This window comes from Sardina pilchardus, chromosome 9 (assembly GCF_963854185.1).
Source record: "Sardina pilchardus chromosome 9, fSarPil1.1, whole genome shotgun sequence".
In the NCBI taxonomy this organism is placed as follows: Eukaryota; Metazoa; Chordata; class Actinopteri; order Clupeiformes; family Clupeidae; genus Sardina; species Sardina pilchardus.
Window position 1 is genome coordinate 10,788,224 of NC_085002.1, and position 18,060 is coordinate 10,806,283.

At 44.7% G+C, this 18,060-nt stretch overlaps 1 protein-coding gene across 1 annotated transcript; it reads right to left on the reverse strand.

Annotated features, from left to right (window-relative positions):
• Positions 1-783: 783 nt before the first annotated feature.
• Positions 784-15,193, reverse strand: mdfic2 (MyoD family inhibitor domain containing 2). The gene is made up of 4 exons (XM_062544948.1): positions 15,037-15,193; positions 3,728-3,938; positions 2,641-2,651; positions 784-1,049 (listed from the first exon to the last, which is right to left on the reverse strand). Exons 1-4 carry the CDS (start codon positions 15,191-15,193, stop codon positions 784-786), a joined length of 645 nt encoding a protein of 214 aa, XP_062400932.1.
• Positions 15,194-18,060: the final 2,867 nt, after the last annotated feature.

Below are 18,060 nucleotides of genomic sequence, written 5' to 3' on the forward strand. Positions count from 1 at the left end.
CTCGAGTGAAGTGCATGGGTATCAATGCCCCATTTTGGACTGACCTCCATTTGAGACAGATGCTGAATTGCCAGTTTGATTTTATTTACCCGGGCGACACATGCATGGGACTTGGGGATGTTACCGGTGTCATTACACATCAAGGGCCCAATCTCACATGGGAAGGATGATCCACAATGTTGATGGGCTTGTACACTTGAGAGGAAGAACACTTTCTCGTGAAACAGGGGTCAAAGGTTGAAGGGTTCTACAAGGACAAGTGTCCTACAGATGCAACCTCTGAAGTGTCCTACAGATGCCACCTCTGAATGCTCCCATGTTAACAATCACACTTGAACTCAAATAGGCAAGCTGTGCAGATAGAGGAGCAAGAAGGGGAAAAAAAGAGATCAGGTAGCCTGAAGTACCATGTTTTTTTGTGCAAGCCGCGAAACAAACAATTATCCTCTAGTCAAGTTTCAGACCACGTATCAGAGCTAGGGCCCGCACTCAGGTTATTTCCAGTGCAATAACACTGAACTATATTGGGATTACGTCATTCACTCACAGCCATTTGAAGTTTCATTGTGCTTGGAACAAACACGTTCGAGTTGCTCTTTCCCCCATTATAGCGGTAAGCAGGTTAGCTTGGTGCCCTCGTTTATAGCCAGTGTAATTGCATCCGTGCGTAATAGCGTCATATGTAGCTTCGGAATAATACATCATGCTTTCCCCTGCTGCTGGGTTGAGCTGTGCTGTCTGTATGTGCTCTCTGCTGGAGGACGGCAGCCATGTCTGTCCACCTCAGTGGTAGCACACCTCGGAGATCTCCATGGCCAACTCCAGGCACTCCCCGCTCTCGTGGCAGGCGTCGAACAGGCCACAGTCGAAGTCGCACTTGCAGGTGCAGTCGCCGTTGCTGCCGCTGCCGCCGCCCTCGTGGGTCTTGGCGAAGTGCTGGTAGGACGGGCAGAGGCGCTGGGCCGCCCGGGCGCAGGAGCCGGGCAGCATGAGGCACAGGTCATAGAAGCGGCAGAAGAGGCAGGCCAGCACCACCCCGGCACAGTCATCTGTCAAGAGGGATCAGAAGACAGTCAGGGACTCGGAGAATGGGAGCGTGTCATGGAGACTCGGCGTGGAGAGCTCTTGAAATGTGAAGGTGAAGGGATCCACTTACCGTTAATCACCACAGCCATCCACCTCACCTCAAAACATACTGACGTGCACTTGGGGAAAATGTCCCACTATGATGATGCAACACTGAGTAGTTACAGTTCTCTGTGGGTTTTTGGCAAGTAAAAAAAAAAAAAAGAACAACACAGATTGCTCTCCCTCTCACTATATTATCAGCACAGATGTAAATGACATAGACTATGAAATCGAATGGGCTCATTTCAAATGACAAATAAAGTGTTATGTGTATTTTTTATTAAGATTATGATGTGTTGTGTGAATTTGTCAGCGCGCAGATGTAAGGGCCCAGATGTTCCCATGAGGGGGTGCTTGAGCAGAACTGCTGTGGATGGGAAATTATTGGAGCTGCATGATGCTTCCCATCCTTTACTGGGCCATTTAAATGCCACTAATGCCCCAATAAAAAAAACAGGGGAGTTATGGTCAAAACGGCTCCTCTCAGAGCCGAGCCCAGCGCTGGGCCGCACCAGCCTTCAAAGGGGCGGATGGGCAGCAGACGAACAGCCAGAGGTCCCAGTACCCATTAGATGGCTAAATATTTATTGTCTTTACATTCTTTACTGACTTCACACTCCTGAGGAGAAACAGACTTCCTATGCTGTATTCCTGTACATATGTTCATGCATTCATGGTCTAGAAGCCCAAACTGTCTAGATTTAGGTAAAGAAAATATATGTTTGGCAATTTCGGTTAAAGCTCCAGCTAATCAGTCATATGTATGCATTATGAAAAGGGGGGGGGGATGGCTCTCTAGGGGCTCTTACATCAAATACAAAACATATTGCCATCTCTGGTCAATCTCCTGCCATACAGTTTGGTTGGATGTTTGAAGATGCCATACCATAATCATTGTGAATGTACTTTGTGTAGTCTCTAAAAGCAATTTTTCCTCCATGCAATAGGACTCTTCATTGTGTTCCTGTCATTCAGATGCGATGAGCATCCACGCAATGGGCAACCACCAGAGACAGAGAAAGATGTGTTCATGACAACCCTGATACATTTGGGCCTTTGCATCCAGACTAATGTACAGTTTCAGGAAAAACAAATGAAAACTTAACTTAACTTAGAGATACTGTATCAACAAAAAAGAAACCCTTTGTAGACACATACAGTATGTCTCATTCTGGTTGAGTTCTGATGAAAATCTTTATGTTGTGTAAGAAGAGGTTTGGTGACATGAACATCACGCACCTGAAGTTAGTAAATCTCCTCAGAGCAGGCACAGGTGTCTTAGAGCTGGGCCTATGTGAGAAGCACACCTCCACCTAAATCAACACTCCCTGTGGCACTTTTGGACTTCACAGGGGCGGAACGTCTGTGCCTTTTAACAGCCCACGGTCTCTCCTCACTTATTGTTTATAACATTTTAAAAGCCTCCTCCTCCTCCTCCTTCTTCTCCTCCTCCCTCCTCCACCTCTCCTCTCCCCTGGCATTTCTTTACACATGCATAATTTACGAAATCACCCTCTCGCTCGCTCACTGAAAGACAAGTGAGGAAGCTGTTCGGAGACATAATCAATTACCATCAGCCCTAAAAGTTTTTTCAAAACATGCATTTCAAATGGATGCGTTGCCATTCTGCGCGGGCATGGGGCCAATGCTCTCACCATTGGCTACTACTGTAAACCCCTGGGCCTCTGGGGTGCAATACAGTGTGAGATCATAAGCCTGAGACAATGACAGCAAGAGGCAGCAGTAACAGAGGGACGTGCAGAAGGTCCAGAACGAATACTTCCAATGCCACAAATAAGACTGGACATTCGCAATTACATGCATGATTTCAAACATCTTCTGCTCAGTGGGGGAATACTATTTTTGAGAGCCTGGTTGGCCATTATACAATGTACAGCAAAGCTCAGTGCTTTTTGTCCTTAATAATTCATGAACCTCAGAATTTAAGTTTAATCGGATGGGCTGCTTAATTTACTTAAAAGTATTTCCGGTATGGTGTCCAGCTTTTAAATATGACTTTTATTCTGGTTTCTGATTCTAAATAATGTACAAGTTTCAATTATTCATGCGATAAAACTGCATAAATGCATTCTCATGGACATAAAACATATCATGTGTCAGCCTGTAAATTCCTCACATTCCAGAAGCTTCAGAAGAACACAAAACGATAGCCTGAGCTCCGCGCTACACAGCCACACCGGCGTTTATTTGATTGCCGTGTTGTGTAGTCTGTTAATTAGACGGCGAAATGGGGCCCACACACATGTACACACAGCAGAGAGATGACAGGGCCTCCACGCAAGCACGAGCAGTCTGCCGACGATGAGGCCATTTTCTGCCCGGCTTCACTAAAGACCTGTCGACCCCTGCTTGCTGGGGGAAAAAAAATGGCTATGTGTGCTACGTGCACAGCTGAGTGGGCCTGCTTTATTGCAGACGCGTTCAGCCTCTTCAAGCCATCTCCATTACGAGGGTATCAGACTGGGGATCGCTCGGCCCAGAGAGAGAGAGAGAGAGAGAGAGAGAGAGAGAGAGAGAGAGAGGGGTATAACTCAGGCACTAACCTCCGGTGTCAGGTGGTAGGGTGGTGGTGTAGGACTCTGCAGTGGAGGAGAGGCGGCTGCTGCTATTGTACTTGTCCACTGAGCAGAGGGAGTACGAGGAGTCGGTGGGTTGTCTGGTGGAGGTGGTGGCGGCGGCGGTGGCGGCGGATGCGGCGTGGTGCCGGGCCTGGCTCGGCTCATGCTCGTGCTCAGCTATGGGACTGAGCTTCAGCTGCAGCAGCCGGCCAGGGGCTCTACTGGTCACCGCTGTCACGGGCAGAGGCCAACACAGAGGGACAACCGGTCAGCATTCATCTGACATGCACTGGAGTCAGTGTTACACACACACACACTCACACACACACACACACACACACACACACACATGCATACACACACTTGTGTACACGCATATGCATGCATGCATGCACAAATACAAACAGTGTCAGTGTTACACACACAGACACATGCATGCATGCACATACACCTCGAACACACACATCTAATACAGACGAAAAACTGACACAGTTAACATGGCGACCCACGTAACCATTTATCGCGAAGCACTCTCGACTGATGACAAAGGCAATAATGACAATGGTGCAGAAGCATCCCCAACTATGGGAGGCAAAGGCACTTTTTCATAATCTTCCCTCTCCCAAGCCTCCACCCTCAGGTGGAGTTTTCGCTGTACAGCACCGCACAACATGCTGTGAACTGCTCCCTTAATCACAGCACTCCAACCGAGTTTAATAATATATCTGGTTTTCATGGAAAGATTTCAATGCTAACTATTAATGAATTATTGCTTTGGCACAGCAATCCTGTTTATTTTTCTACCACCTATCCCAAATGAATAATTCACTGATGCCTTTCTTTCCCTTATATTTAACATTTAATGTCTTATGATTAATTAACTCATGGGACATATTTTTCTGAACAGAAATAAGCATTGTTAGTCCACACACAAAAGGAGACACACAGCGAGAAAATGAAAATGGCTTTAGGCTGTATTGGCTAATTTTCCAATTGAATAATTAGGAAAAGAGGGTTAAAAAGTGAGAGCGTTTTTTTCCTCTCTTCTTCTTCAAAATATAGGAGCACTGTTTGTAATAATGATAGAATTGAACTGACAGAGAGCAATGCCTTGCTTACATAAGAGCAAAGTACAATGTTGACTTCCTGGCAACAAGGTTTCAAGTCATTAATTACACTTAATGTAGACGTCTAAGAGCCATTGTGGAGCTCTTGCAGTGCAACACAGTTTAAATAAATACAACCCACCATATGGTGCACAGTTTCCTGGCTCAAAGGATGTGCAAGGGACTATTTTGATATAAAACATTAACATAAACACAACACTCTATATCATCAGTATCAATGAAGAGCTGGTGTCTGTGATCATGTTGCAGCTATAGTTTGGTAGTTTTAGTGGGGTTTTCTGTACAAACAGACATCCACTAGCCCACTACACTACATCCAAGATATGCTGGCCTCGTTATCTGAAGTTTACAGTTCTGTGAAGACATTAGCCTACTGGGATAGCCTGCCTCTCAGTGGAAAGCTTTGTTCGATATGCCGTTTATCATATAGAATTTCTCAAGTAGCCTAATAACATTTGAATAGAGTTTTCCATGGCATTGGATACTAGCAGTGTTTCGTAACGAAAATATAACAATGGAACTCTATGCAGAAAACGGGTAACATTTCAGTTACCTTTAATTGCGGTCGGGCAATTCTTATCAACATGCAACTCACCGTCATCATCATCCGCACATGTAACAGCTTGCGCTAAATTTATAACGTCAAGCTCAGTTTCCTCGAATGATCTTGGTTTTTGCTCTGCCATCTGTTACAAATCGCATAATAAATAAATGATAAGAGAGTAAATCATATTGATTAGATGTTCGTCATCTAAGGGGAAGTTTCACAGATGAACGCAACACTGTCATTCAAAACTTTGCCCTAAATAAATAGCCTAGTTAATACGATTATAGGCTCTGAGAAATGTTAGTGATCATCCATAAACGCGAATATTTGTTAACCACGAAAGGACATTTCATCGGTTGCCAGATTGTCAACAGATTGAAAGACAATGCACAGTACCTGTCGAAACTTGACCAAATACACGGGCAATGTTTTTCTCCGTTTGTGAGTTCCATCAGCACCCCATTGCTGCATCCCCATTGATCCAGACGACCCACCCTGTCGTTCCGATGACGTCTGTCCATGGAGTCTGATCCCCGGTTTACGGTGGCAAAAAGTTTAGTGTGTTTAAGTTTTTTGCCGTTTTTTTTTTTTGTTTTAATCGGAAGCTGTGCTTTATTGATTAATCTAAGTCACATAAATGTTTTTTTCATGCAGGGAACTTCAGATATTATCCAGGGCATTCCAAAATGAGTTAAATATTTAATGGGTGATCTGAAGAGCTTTAATATATTTCCATTATCCATTATTTTGGAGGTTTGGGCTCAGATAGATTGATGTGGAGCAGTGTTCACTTTCCCCAGTTTACAAGCCTGCCAGTTTCGCCTAATTAGACCTCACGTCAGTGCTGCATTTTAAAAGAAGGCCTGCTGTGCTTGCATATGTTTGGAGAACAAGAGGCTTGGTAATTGAAAAATTAAGATGAGAGAATGTTTGTCTTTGCGGACCATAACATATGCCTTCTTCAAAGATGCAACCTGTAAACCAAATCACGTGTACACGCACGCACGCACACACACACACACACACACACACACACACACACACACACACACACACACACACACACACACACACACACACACACACACCTACTGGGCCTCTGAAAGGAAGCCGCAACATTACCTTCATCATGCGATGACAGCTGGATTTGTTTCCCTGTGATCTGTGTCCTGTCTCCACTGTCAGAACAGCGCAGCAGAGGTGGATGAGATGAGTGACTGTGTTTTAAAGGTGATTGTTTTGTGCCGTACCTAAAGGCTCTGATCTAGGCTTCTCATTCTGGGGGATGACTGACACCCCCTTCCATTTAGTACACTTTGAAATGATTGACAAGTCACATGAGATGCAATTACAATGTAGTAGATACAAAATGGCCTAAACTACTGCAACTAATGTATTCGTTATCCTGTGTATGTGTGTGTGTGTGTGTGTGTGTGTGTGTGTGTGTGTGTGTGTGTGTGCGTGCGTGTGTGAAAGAGAGAGTGAGAGAAAAAGCATTCTCTTAGATTATTCAGCCTTAAATGTAGTTCGACCAAGTCACCATCATACACCACTTGTCTGCATAATATCTGTTCATGACAGTTATGTTTATGTTGATTCAAGTATTTGGACAAAATATAGAGCCATCTTTGGAGATTCAGTGTGTAGTTTTTAGTCATTAAAGACTGCATCTACACTTCTTTAATGATTTATTTTGACAGATTCTCAATATTCCTGAACGCTGTTTTGGCATGGTCTACCCAGACCCCCAGGCTTGTATTATATTTCTGCTGGTTATATTTCATCTGTACTGATTTTATTCAAATGGAGAACTACAAAACTAATACTTAAAAGTGATCATTGTCTGACAACATCTGTGCTTGATTTGCTTTTGGTGAGTAAAAGTTTGAAATGATCTATTAGCAGTCCTTTATTTGTTCACATGTTCCACTTAGTTTTCATCCTGCTCCTTCTAAGCCATTCTGCTGTTCCACTTTGGCCTCTCACTCATTCTGTGTCTCTCGCTCTTAATAGTCTCTCTCTCTCTCTCTCTCTCTCTCTCTCTCTCTCTCTCTCTCTCTCTCTCTCTCTCTCTCTCTCTCTCAGTATGTCTCAGTATGTGCTTCAGGGAGTCTTTGAGCTCAACTCATTAAGTGCTCAATAATGCCATTTCATTCTAATTGCGCACTTCTGTGCAATTCAATTTCTTTCGGCGGCTTCAACATGTTTGAGGACACCTGCCTGGCTACCCTCCTTCACCTGCCCGCCAATCCAATATGCACAGCAAATGACAGGGAGGGGAGAAAAAAATATTGCAGATTGACAATGGAAATAGATGCCCATGTTACCAAATTAAGACTGTGGATAAATGACCTTACCATATAAAATATATCAAAGAAATATGAGAGAGGGGGGGAAATTGGTTTTGGCGGAGCCTGGTGCTATATGACTTAAGTCACCTGGGAATTCTTTAAATAGCCTAGGAAGCAGGGCTTTCCTAAGGCAACAGTCCCACCTGGGACTTGCCAGGATGATCCGTAGGGGACTTGAAAACCGCTTGAAGTTATTCAACTCAGTAAATGGCTAAATAGATTTTTTTTTCTATTAACTCTGTGATTTCTATTGTTCTTTTCCATCCTGTAGTCCCACTTTGGGTTTTCTGTATTATTGTCTGTTCTTTATTTAATTAGCCATCAAAGAGAGAGAGAGAGAGAGAGAGAGAGAGAGAGAGAGAGAGAGAGAGAGAGAAATGGCTATCTTTAATGAATGTCTGCTGAATTCTAAGAAGGGTCGTCATTGCCCTATATTGATGATAGCGTGTTTAGCAGTGCTTGACTAAAGGTGTGTGGTCAAGAGCTCATATTTCCAAACATTTACACCTCAGGTATACAGGGAGTCTTCATGCTCATTAGAGGAGCATTTCTCATCATGTCAGGATTTTCTTGGAAAAATATACAATCATCATAAGATGAGTTTCTGTTAGGATTATTTATTTGGCTCTGAAAGAGATGGCAGTGGGTTCGGGGAAAGGGTAGAGAGGGGGTTGTGGTGGGGGATGGGGGTGTGTCCGGGTGTGAGAGCATCAGTGGCTATGATTGCACTGTGCAATCATGTGACTTATATGTTGAAATGGATCTTTACACACTCAGAAGCAGTTTAAAATGACTAATTGGAATGTGCTGGAAATAGCCGAGGCTTTTACCATTAGTGCAATTATGAAATGACATCAGGCATTTTCAGTAAAGTATTGTCTTGTTGTTATTGCACAAGACAGATTATGATTGGGTTTAAGGCAGTGGACATTGTCTAGCACTCCCTAAGTAGCGTTCATGAAGAAAATGTCCCTGTCCATGTCAAGCAGAGAAGTATAAGTATGTGATTCATACATACTCCAGGAGTCAAAGGTAACACAATGGCATTTTGTTGTGTGTGGCCCACTGCTATTAACAGTCCAGGAGTTGGGTCTTTGCACCATTTGCAGAACGTTTCAGAGTCTGGCGCATGCCATCTCATTAAAATGCTTTAACTGTTTTTACACATTGTCAATTTATCTCTCTCATTACTTTCATTAATAAAGACTTTGATACATCTCATTACAAGGTTAATTGGGACAAATCCTGAACCTCTCCGCCGACTTGAAATGATACCTCTTAAGCAGCAATTTCTGCGGGCAGATTGCATGTAGTGATGATGAGAGTATGTTTCTGAGAGATTCTTTAGATGAATTGTAAAGGATTTTAAGCGCTGTCATTAATGTTGCACCAATGCCCTCTTTTATTAACCTGTTATTGTAGGACCACTGTGTGGGTTCAGTAAGGTATCATGCAACATTTGGATGCAAAGGGAGACCCATCCAATTGTGTTCACACTGGATTGGCCATTCACATAATTGCACATGGCATCTTTTTATCTATATTGATCTTATCAATAATTACTAATACCGTTTTAGCCCACATTTTTTTATTTTTTTATTTTGAGGAACTCTGTTCATAGAACACAACACTGATATAAGTGAATATATTTGTATTATTATTCAAGTAATAGCATTAAGCACATTCTCCATCTGTAACTTACGCAAAAGTCTCTTCCAAAATAGTGACTTTGGGATCTGATTATTAAGCAATTTCCTCCCAACTTCAAATTAGCCGCTGAACAATTATTTTAGGGACGTTATAAGACCCAGAAGACCCCCAAGGTCTTGAAACTGATTATGCAAAGAGATAATTGCTATGAAGATTTAAAAAAGAATTAAATTGGTTTGACAAACCTATAAGTTCTTAACTACTCCTCAATGCTAAAGAATACATTTGCTGACTAGGCCACAAAGATCCAGAGAGCTAGGAGACGCTTCCTATGTGCGCAGGTGGGCGGGAGGCAGCCTTTCCCCTTATTATCTGAGCTAATAGCATTCCAGATCTTTGTTCAATTATGAGGGATGGGATGAATGATTAATTAATAATTTGTGTGATAGGTAAATTCTGCTACATTCAGCAAATGCGAGTGTGTCGCGTGTTTGAGGAAATGAATGAAAAGACATGCAGATATTGACTAAAACAGAGAGAGAGAGAGACGAATATCGAGGCTTTACACAGGACAGGCCATAGCTGTGGCATGGAGTCTTTTAACTGCCTGGGCTTCTCGGATCTCTCTGATTTAGTGTGTGTAAACCTAGTGTTAAGAGGAAAATGTGAACATGGAGATTTTAATGGATTTCTTTTGCACTTTTTTTTTTCTTTGGTAGGTAGGTTAAATGTTCATTCTATGAAAAATGACGCATTAACAAAGTACTTTTGGAGCAGAGCCTGCAATTGTATAATTTTCCCATAAAATGGGGACATTTAAGTGTGGAAAGCAGGCCTCGCACGTCAATGAATGGTTCTCCTAATAGTGGCATCACCTCTACGAACAAAAGAGTGCAGCAAGACGATGGAGCTCGCAGTACCACTTTGGTTCCATTGGCCACTTGTGCAACCCCACCCTATCCTAACCCCCCCTGAACTTCACCTTACCCCTCATCCCCCACACCACCCCTCCCCTCGGCCCCCTCCCCACCCCACACAGGTCATGGCCCAACCGTACCAAGCAAGAACATCCTTGACTGACAACACGGCCAAGATGAATGGGCCGGTCTCCCCCCCCAACACACACACACACACGCACGCACACACACAAACCTTGTGAAGACTGAAATCACTGGAAAAATAATAGTTATTAAATTAATTGCAGTCATAATCTCGTAAAATATGTGTCAAAAAATTATATGCGGTTCGATTAACACATAACATGGGTGTCAGATCCGTAATAAAACCTTGATCAATAAAACAATAACCATGTTGTTAAAAGCAGTCATTGAGAGCTGTTGCCGGCAGTGTGTTTCAGAGGTGAACAACCCTTTTAATATAAACGGATTTCATCTTTCCACTGTGTCACCTAAATCACCACAATGTTTGTGTATACAATTATAATAAGATAATAAATTGCGCCAATGGATGGATTAGGAACGCTCGGTTCGACCCCATATATCAAGCTCTGTCACGGCCCCAGAAAATGCATGTCTAACAATCTGTTGATTGCAGGGTGGTGTGAGGGAGGCCGGTGAGACAGGGATGATGACTGTTGCAGGATACATTATTTTAACATATTGCAACGCTCAAATCGATAATTCTCAAGTGGGCATTAACGTCGGCAAATTAATGAGACTTTTAAAAAATCTTTTATTTGAAAAAAAGATCAGTAGCGTCTCTGGATTTAATTAAATAAGGTTTATTATTTCATCTTTGCTGGCTCAGGCGGTAATGCCGGCGATTATTTAGTCTGTTGGTCCTTTGTCTTTCTGAGGGATTAAGCCGTGTGGTACTGTATTAAAACGCTTTGTGCTAAAACCACCACGCTGCAATTATTGGAAAAGGGTATGAGATCCAAGGTGATCCTCTGTATTATGCCAGGTGCTCATTTGTACATTTGTATGTATACACAGTAAAGCACAGCAAAGAATACAGGCCGGCTCCTTGTTATCCACTCCTGGGTCTCAAGCGTTAAAGGGAACAGAGACTGTAGTAATTCTTGTGGTACATAATTTCACTTGCCTCCAAACCACATTAAAACCATTTTCATGCTTCATTACCTCCCCTGAAAATATTAGTATATTTATCAGTGTTTATATGAGATGATTTGAGAGGAAGCTGTTCATTTTCAAATGATATTTTCCCCTGCCAGGGACTCCTTCATTGGAGCAAATTAATCGTATGGCAATTAAAACTAGGATATTTGGTAACAATTATGATAATAGCATTAGCTGGAGGTGTGAATTTTGTAGAGAGGGTTATTAACATTGGTTCACTACTTCCAGTGAGACTCTCGTTGGATTTTTAGTAGCGTCAGTGGAATAAGACTCGCCTTGATAACTCACATGTTACCTCACCTACACCAAGATAAGGTCAGAGAATGTGCAAAAGACTGGAATTCTCTTCCAGTGCTTCCTCTGTTCTCAAGTTTTCTAAAGCGAGGACGGCTGCTGTCGGCTAAAAAAATGTTGTCTGTTCATTTCAATTATTTGATATTTTCAGTTTATTCTCGAGGCGAAGAATAGCGATAAAACCAACTCTAACGAACTGATCTATGTCAGAAAATATGTGTTAATAGAGCAGCCTGGCTTGCTTGAAGGGTTGAAAGCTATTATCAACACAGTGGCCAGAGTTTCAGCAATTCAAACCATACAGTGTGTAAGGATAGACGGGACTGAAAGATCTGCTTTTAAACGAGACTTTTCCCTACTTTTCCACTCAGACCAGACATACAAGTGTTTAGACATGTACGTGTGTCTGGATATTTCAAAGTCGCTGACAGATTCCTTGCATCTTTCCCTACTCTCAGCCACATTAGGCTCCTTCCTCTCAGCTGTAAGTGCTGTTTGTCCGCCATTCCCAAACAACATTGAGTATCATCAGCTGCAAAGACTGATGCTATTGGTGGTTGTTTAACATACTCGAGTCCAAGTGTGTAGAAGCCCATTGGGATAAATGACACTCTTCCCACAACAGCTACAGCTGGTTTAGGAAGCCGGCCAATCATAACACCGCATGTCGTCCTCGTGAAGTGGATAAAAAGTGGCTCTAAAAGCAGCGTTCGGGGTCCGCGCCGCTGAATATGTATGATATGTATTTATTTGTTTTGGCTGTGTCCTTTTCAGAGCTGACATCGCCGTAGCTCAGTAGCCGTAGTTATATATCATGCGGCGGCCCGACGGCTCGTTGAGGAATGGGGTGTGCGGGTAATGACATGCACGCCCAGACGTTGCGGCTTCTTGCTTCCTCCAAAGTGGCTTCAACAACGCGAGCTCCTTCAAGTCGGTCCGTGGAAGGGCAGAAAATTGCACATCAGTGTTTTAACTGATTCAGTGGTCAATAATTGAATGAGCAAAAGCCCATTGTCCAATTACACGGATTATCTATGAAGACGCGTCTCATTGAGGGCCAAGGCGGGGGGAATAATTAAAAAAGATTTGCGGTGCGGGCACTTAATGATGGTCCCTGCCTCTGCTCGATATACACTTGAGCAGAGCAGTTGGATCAGAGTTATTCAGATCAGGGGGGGAGAGCCCGCGGAGAAACGTCTGGCGATCGCATTGCCTACCAGACAAGGCGATAAAAAAACAACCGAGAGACAAAAAAAAACAAAAAGCCGCCCGCTGCATTAAAAGGAAACACCAGTAGCTGACATCCATCATTCATCTGACGGCACGAGGTGGAGAGTGAGGCCTGTGGTTTGGGCCCTTCAACAGAGCCGAGTGGTTGGCTCTAAGCTCCTATTGTTCGCCTCCCAGAGCTCTTGGCATCCGGCTCCGCATACCTGTGGCGGGGATGCCATGCCTGTGTCAGGTAGATGTTTCTGAGCACCGTGAGGTATGTCAGTAGCGCTCCAAGACCCCATCGCTCCCCCTCCCCCCACGCCCCCCACACCCCCACGTTCTCCCACTGCCGTAGTGAAGTCAGGCTTAAACGAACGCAATCAGAGCGAGTAAACTACGGCACATGTGCATCCTACGCAAACAGGAGCATGCCTGTGTTGAGATTTCCTCTCCTCCTCCTCTCTCTCTCTCTTTTCATCCCCCTTTTCTTACAGATGGCTCCATGCAGCTTCAGCTGTTCTTGTAAAGCAGGGAAGAAGAACAGAGCAGATGCAGGCAGTGGGGCCACAGACACACCGAATGGTCGAGCTGACTGAGGCCGTCCACGTGTGGCGGTGGTGACGGTGGGCACGCAAAAGCTTCGGGGAGGGAGCGGGACCGGACGCGTCGGCCTGCTGCTTGTTTGCGTAGAGGTGGACGCTCGTGCACGGAGCGACTAGAGCGGCTCAACGAGCGGCGGACAGCTGGCAGCCTTCCACCTGCTGCTGTGGGGAGCAGAGCGGGAGCCGTTAGCGGCGGTTAGCAGGTACAGCCAATCTAAACGCCACGCGGACAGGAAGGAAGACAGCCGCGCATGCTAATGAATGTCCACCGGCAGCAGAACTTCGGCTCAGCTCAGTGCGGCTAGGGAAACGAACGGTGGCGGTTTGTTGTTTTTTTTTTCCTGTATTTTTTATTTTTTTTTTAATATGGAGCTGAGAGACTCCAAGAAAAAAAAACAGAGAGGCTCTTTGCTCATCATCTGGAGTTGTGCTGCCTGCCATACAGCCCGCTCCGCTCATTTCCTTTCCCGTTTTTCAAACGTGGGATTAACCAAGACGCACTGCTCACTGATGCAAGGGCGAGCGCCAGATAAAACTGACATTTGACAGACTGTATAGGTGACGGTTCCCCTTTGTTTGTCAAATCCAGTCATTTGTTTGCTAATGCAATTTTCCATCTGGGTAATTCCGTCAGCGTACTCCTCAGAACCATCTGCAAGTCATTATTTTAAGTGAAAATCTTATTCCCTTGCCAACTCCGGGAAACAAAATAAATATTTATCAGACAATGGAGCACAAACAGAGTTTAATTTTGCCACAATCAGCGCTGCCTTGGGTAATTTTGACACCGCGGAGGAAAAAAGAAATTGTTCTCTGATGAAGCGTATCTCAGCCACATTGTTTTGTTCGCCCAAACACCTCAATTATAACAATGGGTTAACATGGAGGGGGGTGCGATAGCAGCAGCAGCACCATCGAGCGGCATCAAGATGTGCTCTTAAAAAATGGCACCGAAAACCACTTTTGGCCTGGTGAAGACCACCCTTAATCTTGCTGTTTCTTTTATTTTTTATAGAACAAGGCAGTAGGCTATGCCCTCTTTCCGCGGGTTTGATATATTGGACTTTGCTTTTGGACGGTGAACTTTTAACAAAGCCTTCCGGAGTTGTGCCTCAAAGTTGAGAGGTTCAGGCCAAGGATTTTCCTTAACCTCTTTAGAGAACTGTACCGGGGGGTGAATTCATAAAAAAGCGGGCTGTTGAACAATTTGTCTTTTGACAGGAGAGAACATGGGGGCGGGGAGGGGGGTTGGTGATGCGGGGGGATGTGGACGCGGGGCGGGGGTGGCGGTGTTGGGGGGGGGGGCACCAGAGGCTGGTCAGCAGTGAGTGGCACAGGCTTGCCTGGGGCGCTACTTCTCCGGGGGGACAGCGAAAATGCCGGCACTTGATTCATGCCGGATGTATAGGTAAGGGTGGGAGAGCTGGGCTGGCGCTGCCATCTGGACCCGACGTGGGAATTGGGAGCTGGAGCGCGGGCGCGGACATGCGGGCGCGCGGGGGCCCGGTGTCAGGGAGCGCCAGCCAGCGAGGGCGGCGTGTGTGCGAACAGATGTTCTGCGGCGCCCGTTCGCCCAACAGGCCCAGGAGGGACGACGTGTCCATCAATGGCTGAAGACTTTCAGGGGAGCCTCAGACTCTGACCTTGAGGACGGGGCATGTCAACGTCTGTCTCACACACACACAGACACACACGCACAGAGATATATATATACACACACACACACACACTCACACACACGCAGATGTATACACACACACACACACACACAGATATATACACACACACACACAAACACACACACAAATACACACATTCATACACACACACACACACACACATATGCACACGTACACACAAAAAAAGAATAATAAGGAAAAAACACAGCCCATGGAGATCTTTTAACAACTGAATTTTTTTTATTTAATTTCCCAAAGAGGAGCACCCACAAGATATTTGGCCTTTCAATTGTCACTGTGTTTTTAATTTAATTTTTTTCCCTTTTTTCCTGCAAGGGCCAATTACTTACAGTACGAAGGCTCCATCATTATTATTTCGCCACTTTTGCAGATTAACAGAGTTTATTAGCTTAATATTCCATGTTAATTAACTTTCAGTGCACCAAGATAGCTGCCCAGTCGCTTTATTACAAATACCATGATTAAAATGTGTCATGAAACCTGTTTTCCATCTCCTCGGTGGATTGGGCCGGCATGTCCACAGAGTCCACAGAAGCACGTTTTTTTTTTTTCCTTCTCCTCCCTCGTGGGGAGGTAACCAGGCGGGCCGTATCCAGTGCCTTCATCGCCGGGGCCCGGGCAATCAATATGCATTTAATCAGTCAATTATATGCCATTAATTTAACACCCTCCAGGTAGACTCATCTTAGAGCACTTCTCCATGAAAACGCGCAATAGGAAATTTATCTATTGGAAAATGTCAAGGCTCACAATTAAGTTTTCAAGCACGGATGTAAAAATCGACAACATGTCGGTCGAGCGGGTGAGATAGAGCGTGTGGCTTCCACTTGCCAACTTCTCATCATCGCCCTGCCCAGGCCCCAGTCCTAAGTGTCTCGGTTTGTGTGTGTGTGTGTGTGTGTGGATATGTGTGTGTGTGGGGACGTTGATTTAGGGGGACGGGGGTGGGGGGAAGATGGACGGTTGCATATTTCAGGAAAAGTTGGACTAATCTGCGCCTCCTATGGTGCTCAGGCAAACGCAGTAGGCTGATGGTGCCTCGGGCTGAGTTAATCACGCAGCTGCCAGTAGAGACACTCACTAGCAGCCGCAGCAGCAGCAGCAGCAGATTAGCCAGCCAGATAGAGGGGCAACCAAAAAAAGAGACGTGTTAGGGACCCGCAACGCAGTTCAGCCAAGCAGAGGAACAACACCATTCACCAGTCAGGGAGGAGAAGTTCTCCCAAAGCTTCAAATGCATCTGTTTGCGCCGGATCACTCTGCGTGTACGGATGGAACCCGATCTTCATCAAGCGGTGGGGGGCACTTTCTTTGCCATCCATTTTTAATGGACAGTATTTTTCTTTGCTCGCACCTTTCTGCCCCACCACCCCCCACATCCAACCCCCCCCCACACACACACACACATACACACACACACACACACCATTTCCAACCCATGAAGTCTGCACAGGATGGATGGAGGAGGTGGTGGGAGAGGGAGCGAGAGGACTTGGGTGTCACGAGACGACAATAAACGCTGTGCTCCACACGTCCTGTCCCCCGACCTGTTGACTGACACTCACACTCCCGCCGCCAAACAAATTTCTCATCTTCCCGGCGCACCTGCTTATTATTTATTCAACAAATTTGCCTGCTTTCTTGCTGACAACAGGCGTATTTGTAAAAACCCACCCTGCGCTGCAAAAATGTTTATCACTTTATAAACTACAGGCTCATGTTTTATTTATGAGCAATGATGAGAGGAAAACAGAGCAGAATTGATGTTTACCTAATAGGCCGCAAAATAAGAACCCGAACATAATAGCCAGAGTTCCCTGGCGGCCCCGGCTTGTAATTCTTGGTGTCAATATTTGAATTGCTGAGGGAACTATTGCAGACACGGCATATATCCGAGTGAGTGTCGTTTCGCTCCTCATCTATAAAAAACCAACATCTGTTGAAGCATACATTACGTTTAAAAATAGCTGTGCAGAGATCAGCCGGTAAAGTACAGTTTACCAGATGTCGTTTTAAAGTGCCAGATGGAACAATGAAAGTGGGCCTGAAAATTAAAAAGCTATGCGAAAAGGTCAGATCAATTAAGGAACCTGCGTCGGCTCCCATATGACAATTAAGGCCAGTTTAAAGTGCCGCGGTGATGGGCAGCTGTGGCGACAGTCGCCATGGCGAACTTCTTCAGGGGGCATAAAAATGCGTCTGTGCCTGGAAGCTCCTCAAAACCTGAAGTACATTTGCACCAGGTCAAGGTTAATAACCCGCACAGATAAACCTGATAGAAAAGCCTCGCAGCCTAGATGGGGACCTTTGTCCGTCAATATTAAGGAGCTAATAAATTATGGCTGTGACTTTATGTGACATTGAAATTTACTCCCCCCTCCTCCTTCTTCTTTCGAAAGAAAGGAGAAGGAGGAGAGTGATAGATAGTGAGAGATAGAGAAAGAGTGACTTCGAAGGATGGAATTAATTAACAAATTAGACAATTAATTGGTCGGAAACGGATTCTGTTTAGAGTGGATTTGTGGAAGTTGCAATATTTCTGTGTTAATTACCCACATGCATCCCAGATTTTTAATGCAGCTTACCACACAGTGCTTCTCTTTTGGAGTAATGAAGAGCATTTTTGTGATTCTCTGCTCAGCAAAAAAAGAGAGACTTTTTAGATATCTAATCAGCTCTGTTTTCACCACCCTTGTAGGTAGCTCTAATGACTACTCATGTTCAGCATATGAAGTAGCCCCGTCTCTACAATCAAACACTCTGGCCAGTCC

Excerpts from the sequence above, each read along its gene's own strand:
- mdfic2 (XM_062544948.1), bottom strand. The coding sequence starts at position 15,193 with ATGGACACGTCGTCCCTCCTGGGCCTGTTGGGCGAACGGGCGCCGCAG. Across the intron at positions 3,939-15,036 it reads GCTCCCAATTCCCACGTCGG|CGGTGACCAGTAGAGCCCCT; the intron begins GTCCAGATGGCA and ends TGCCCGTGACAG.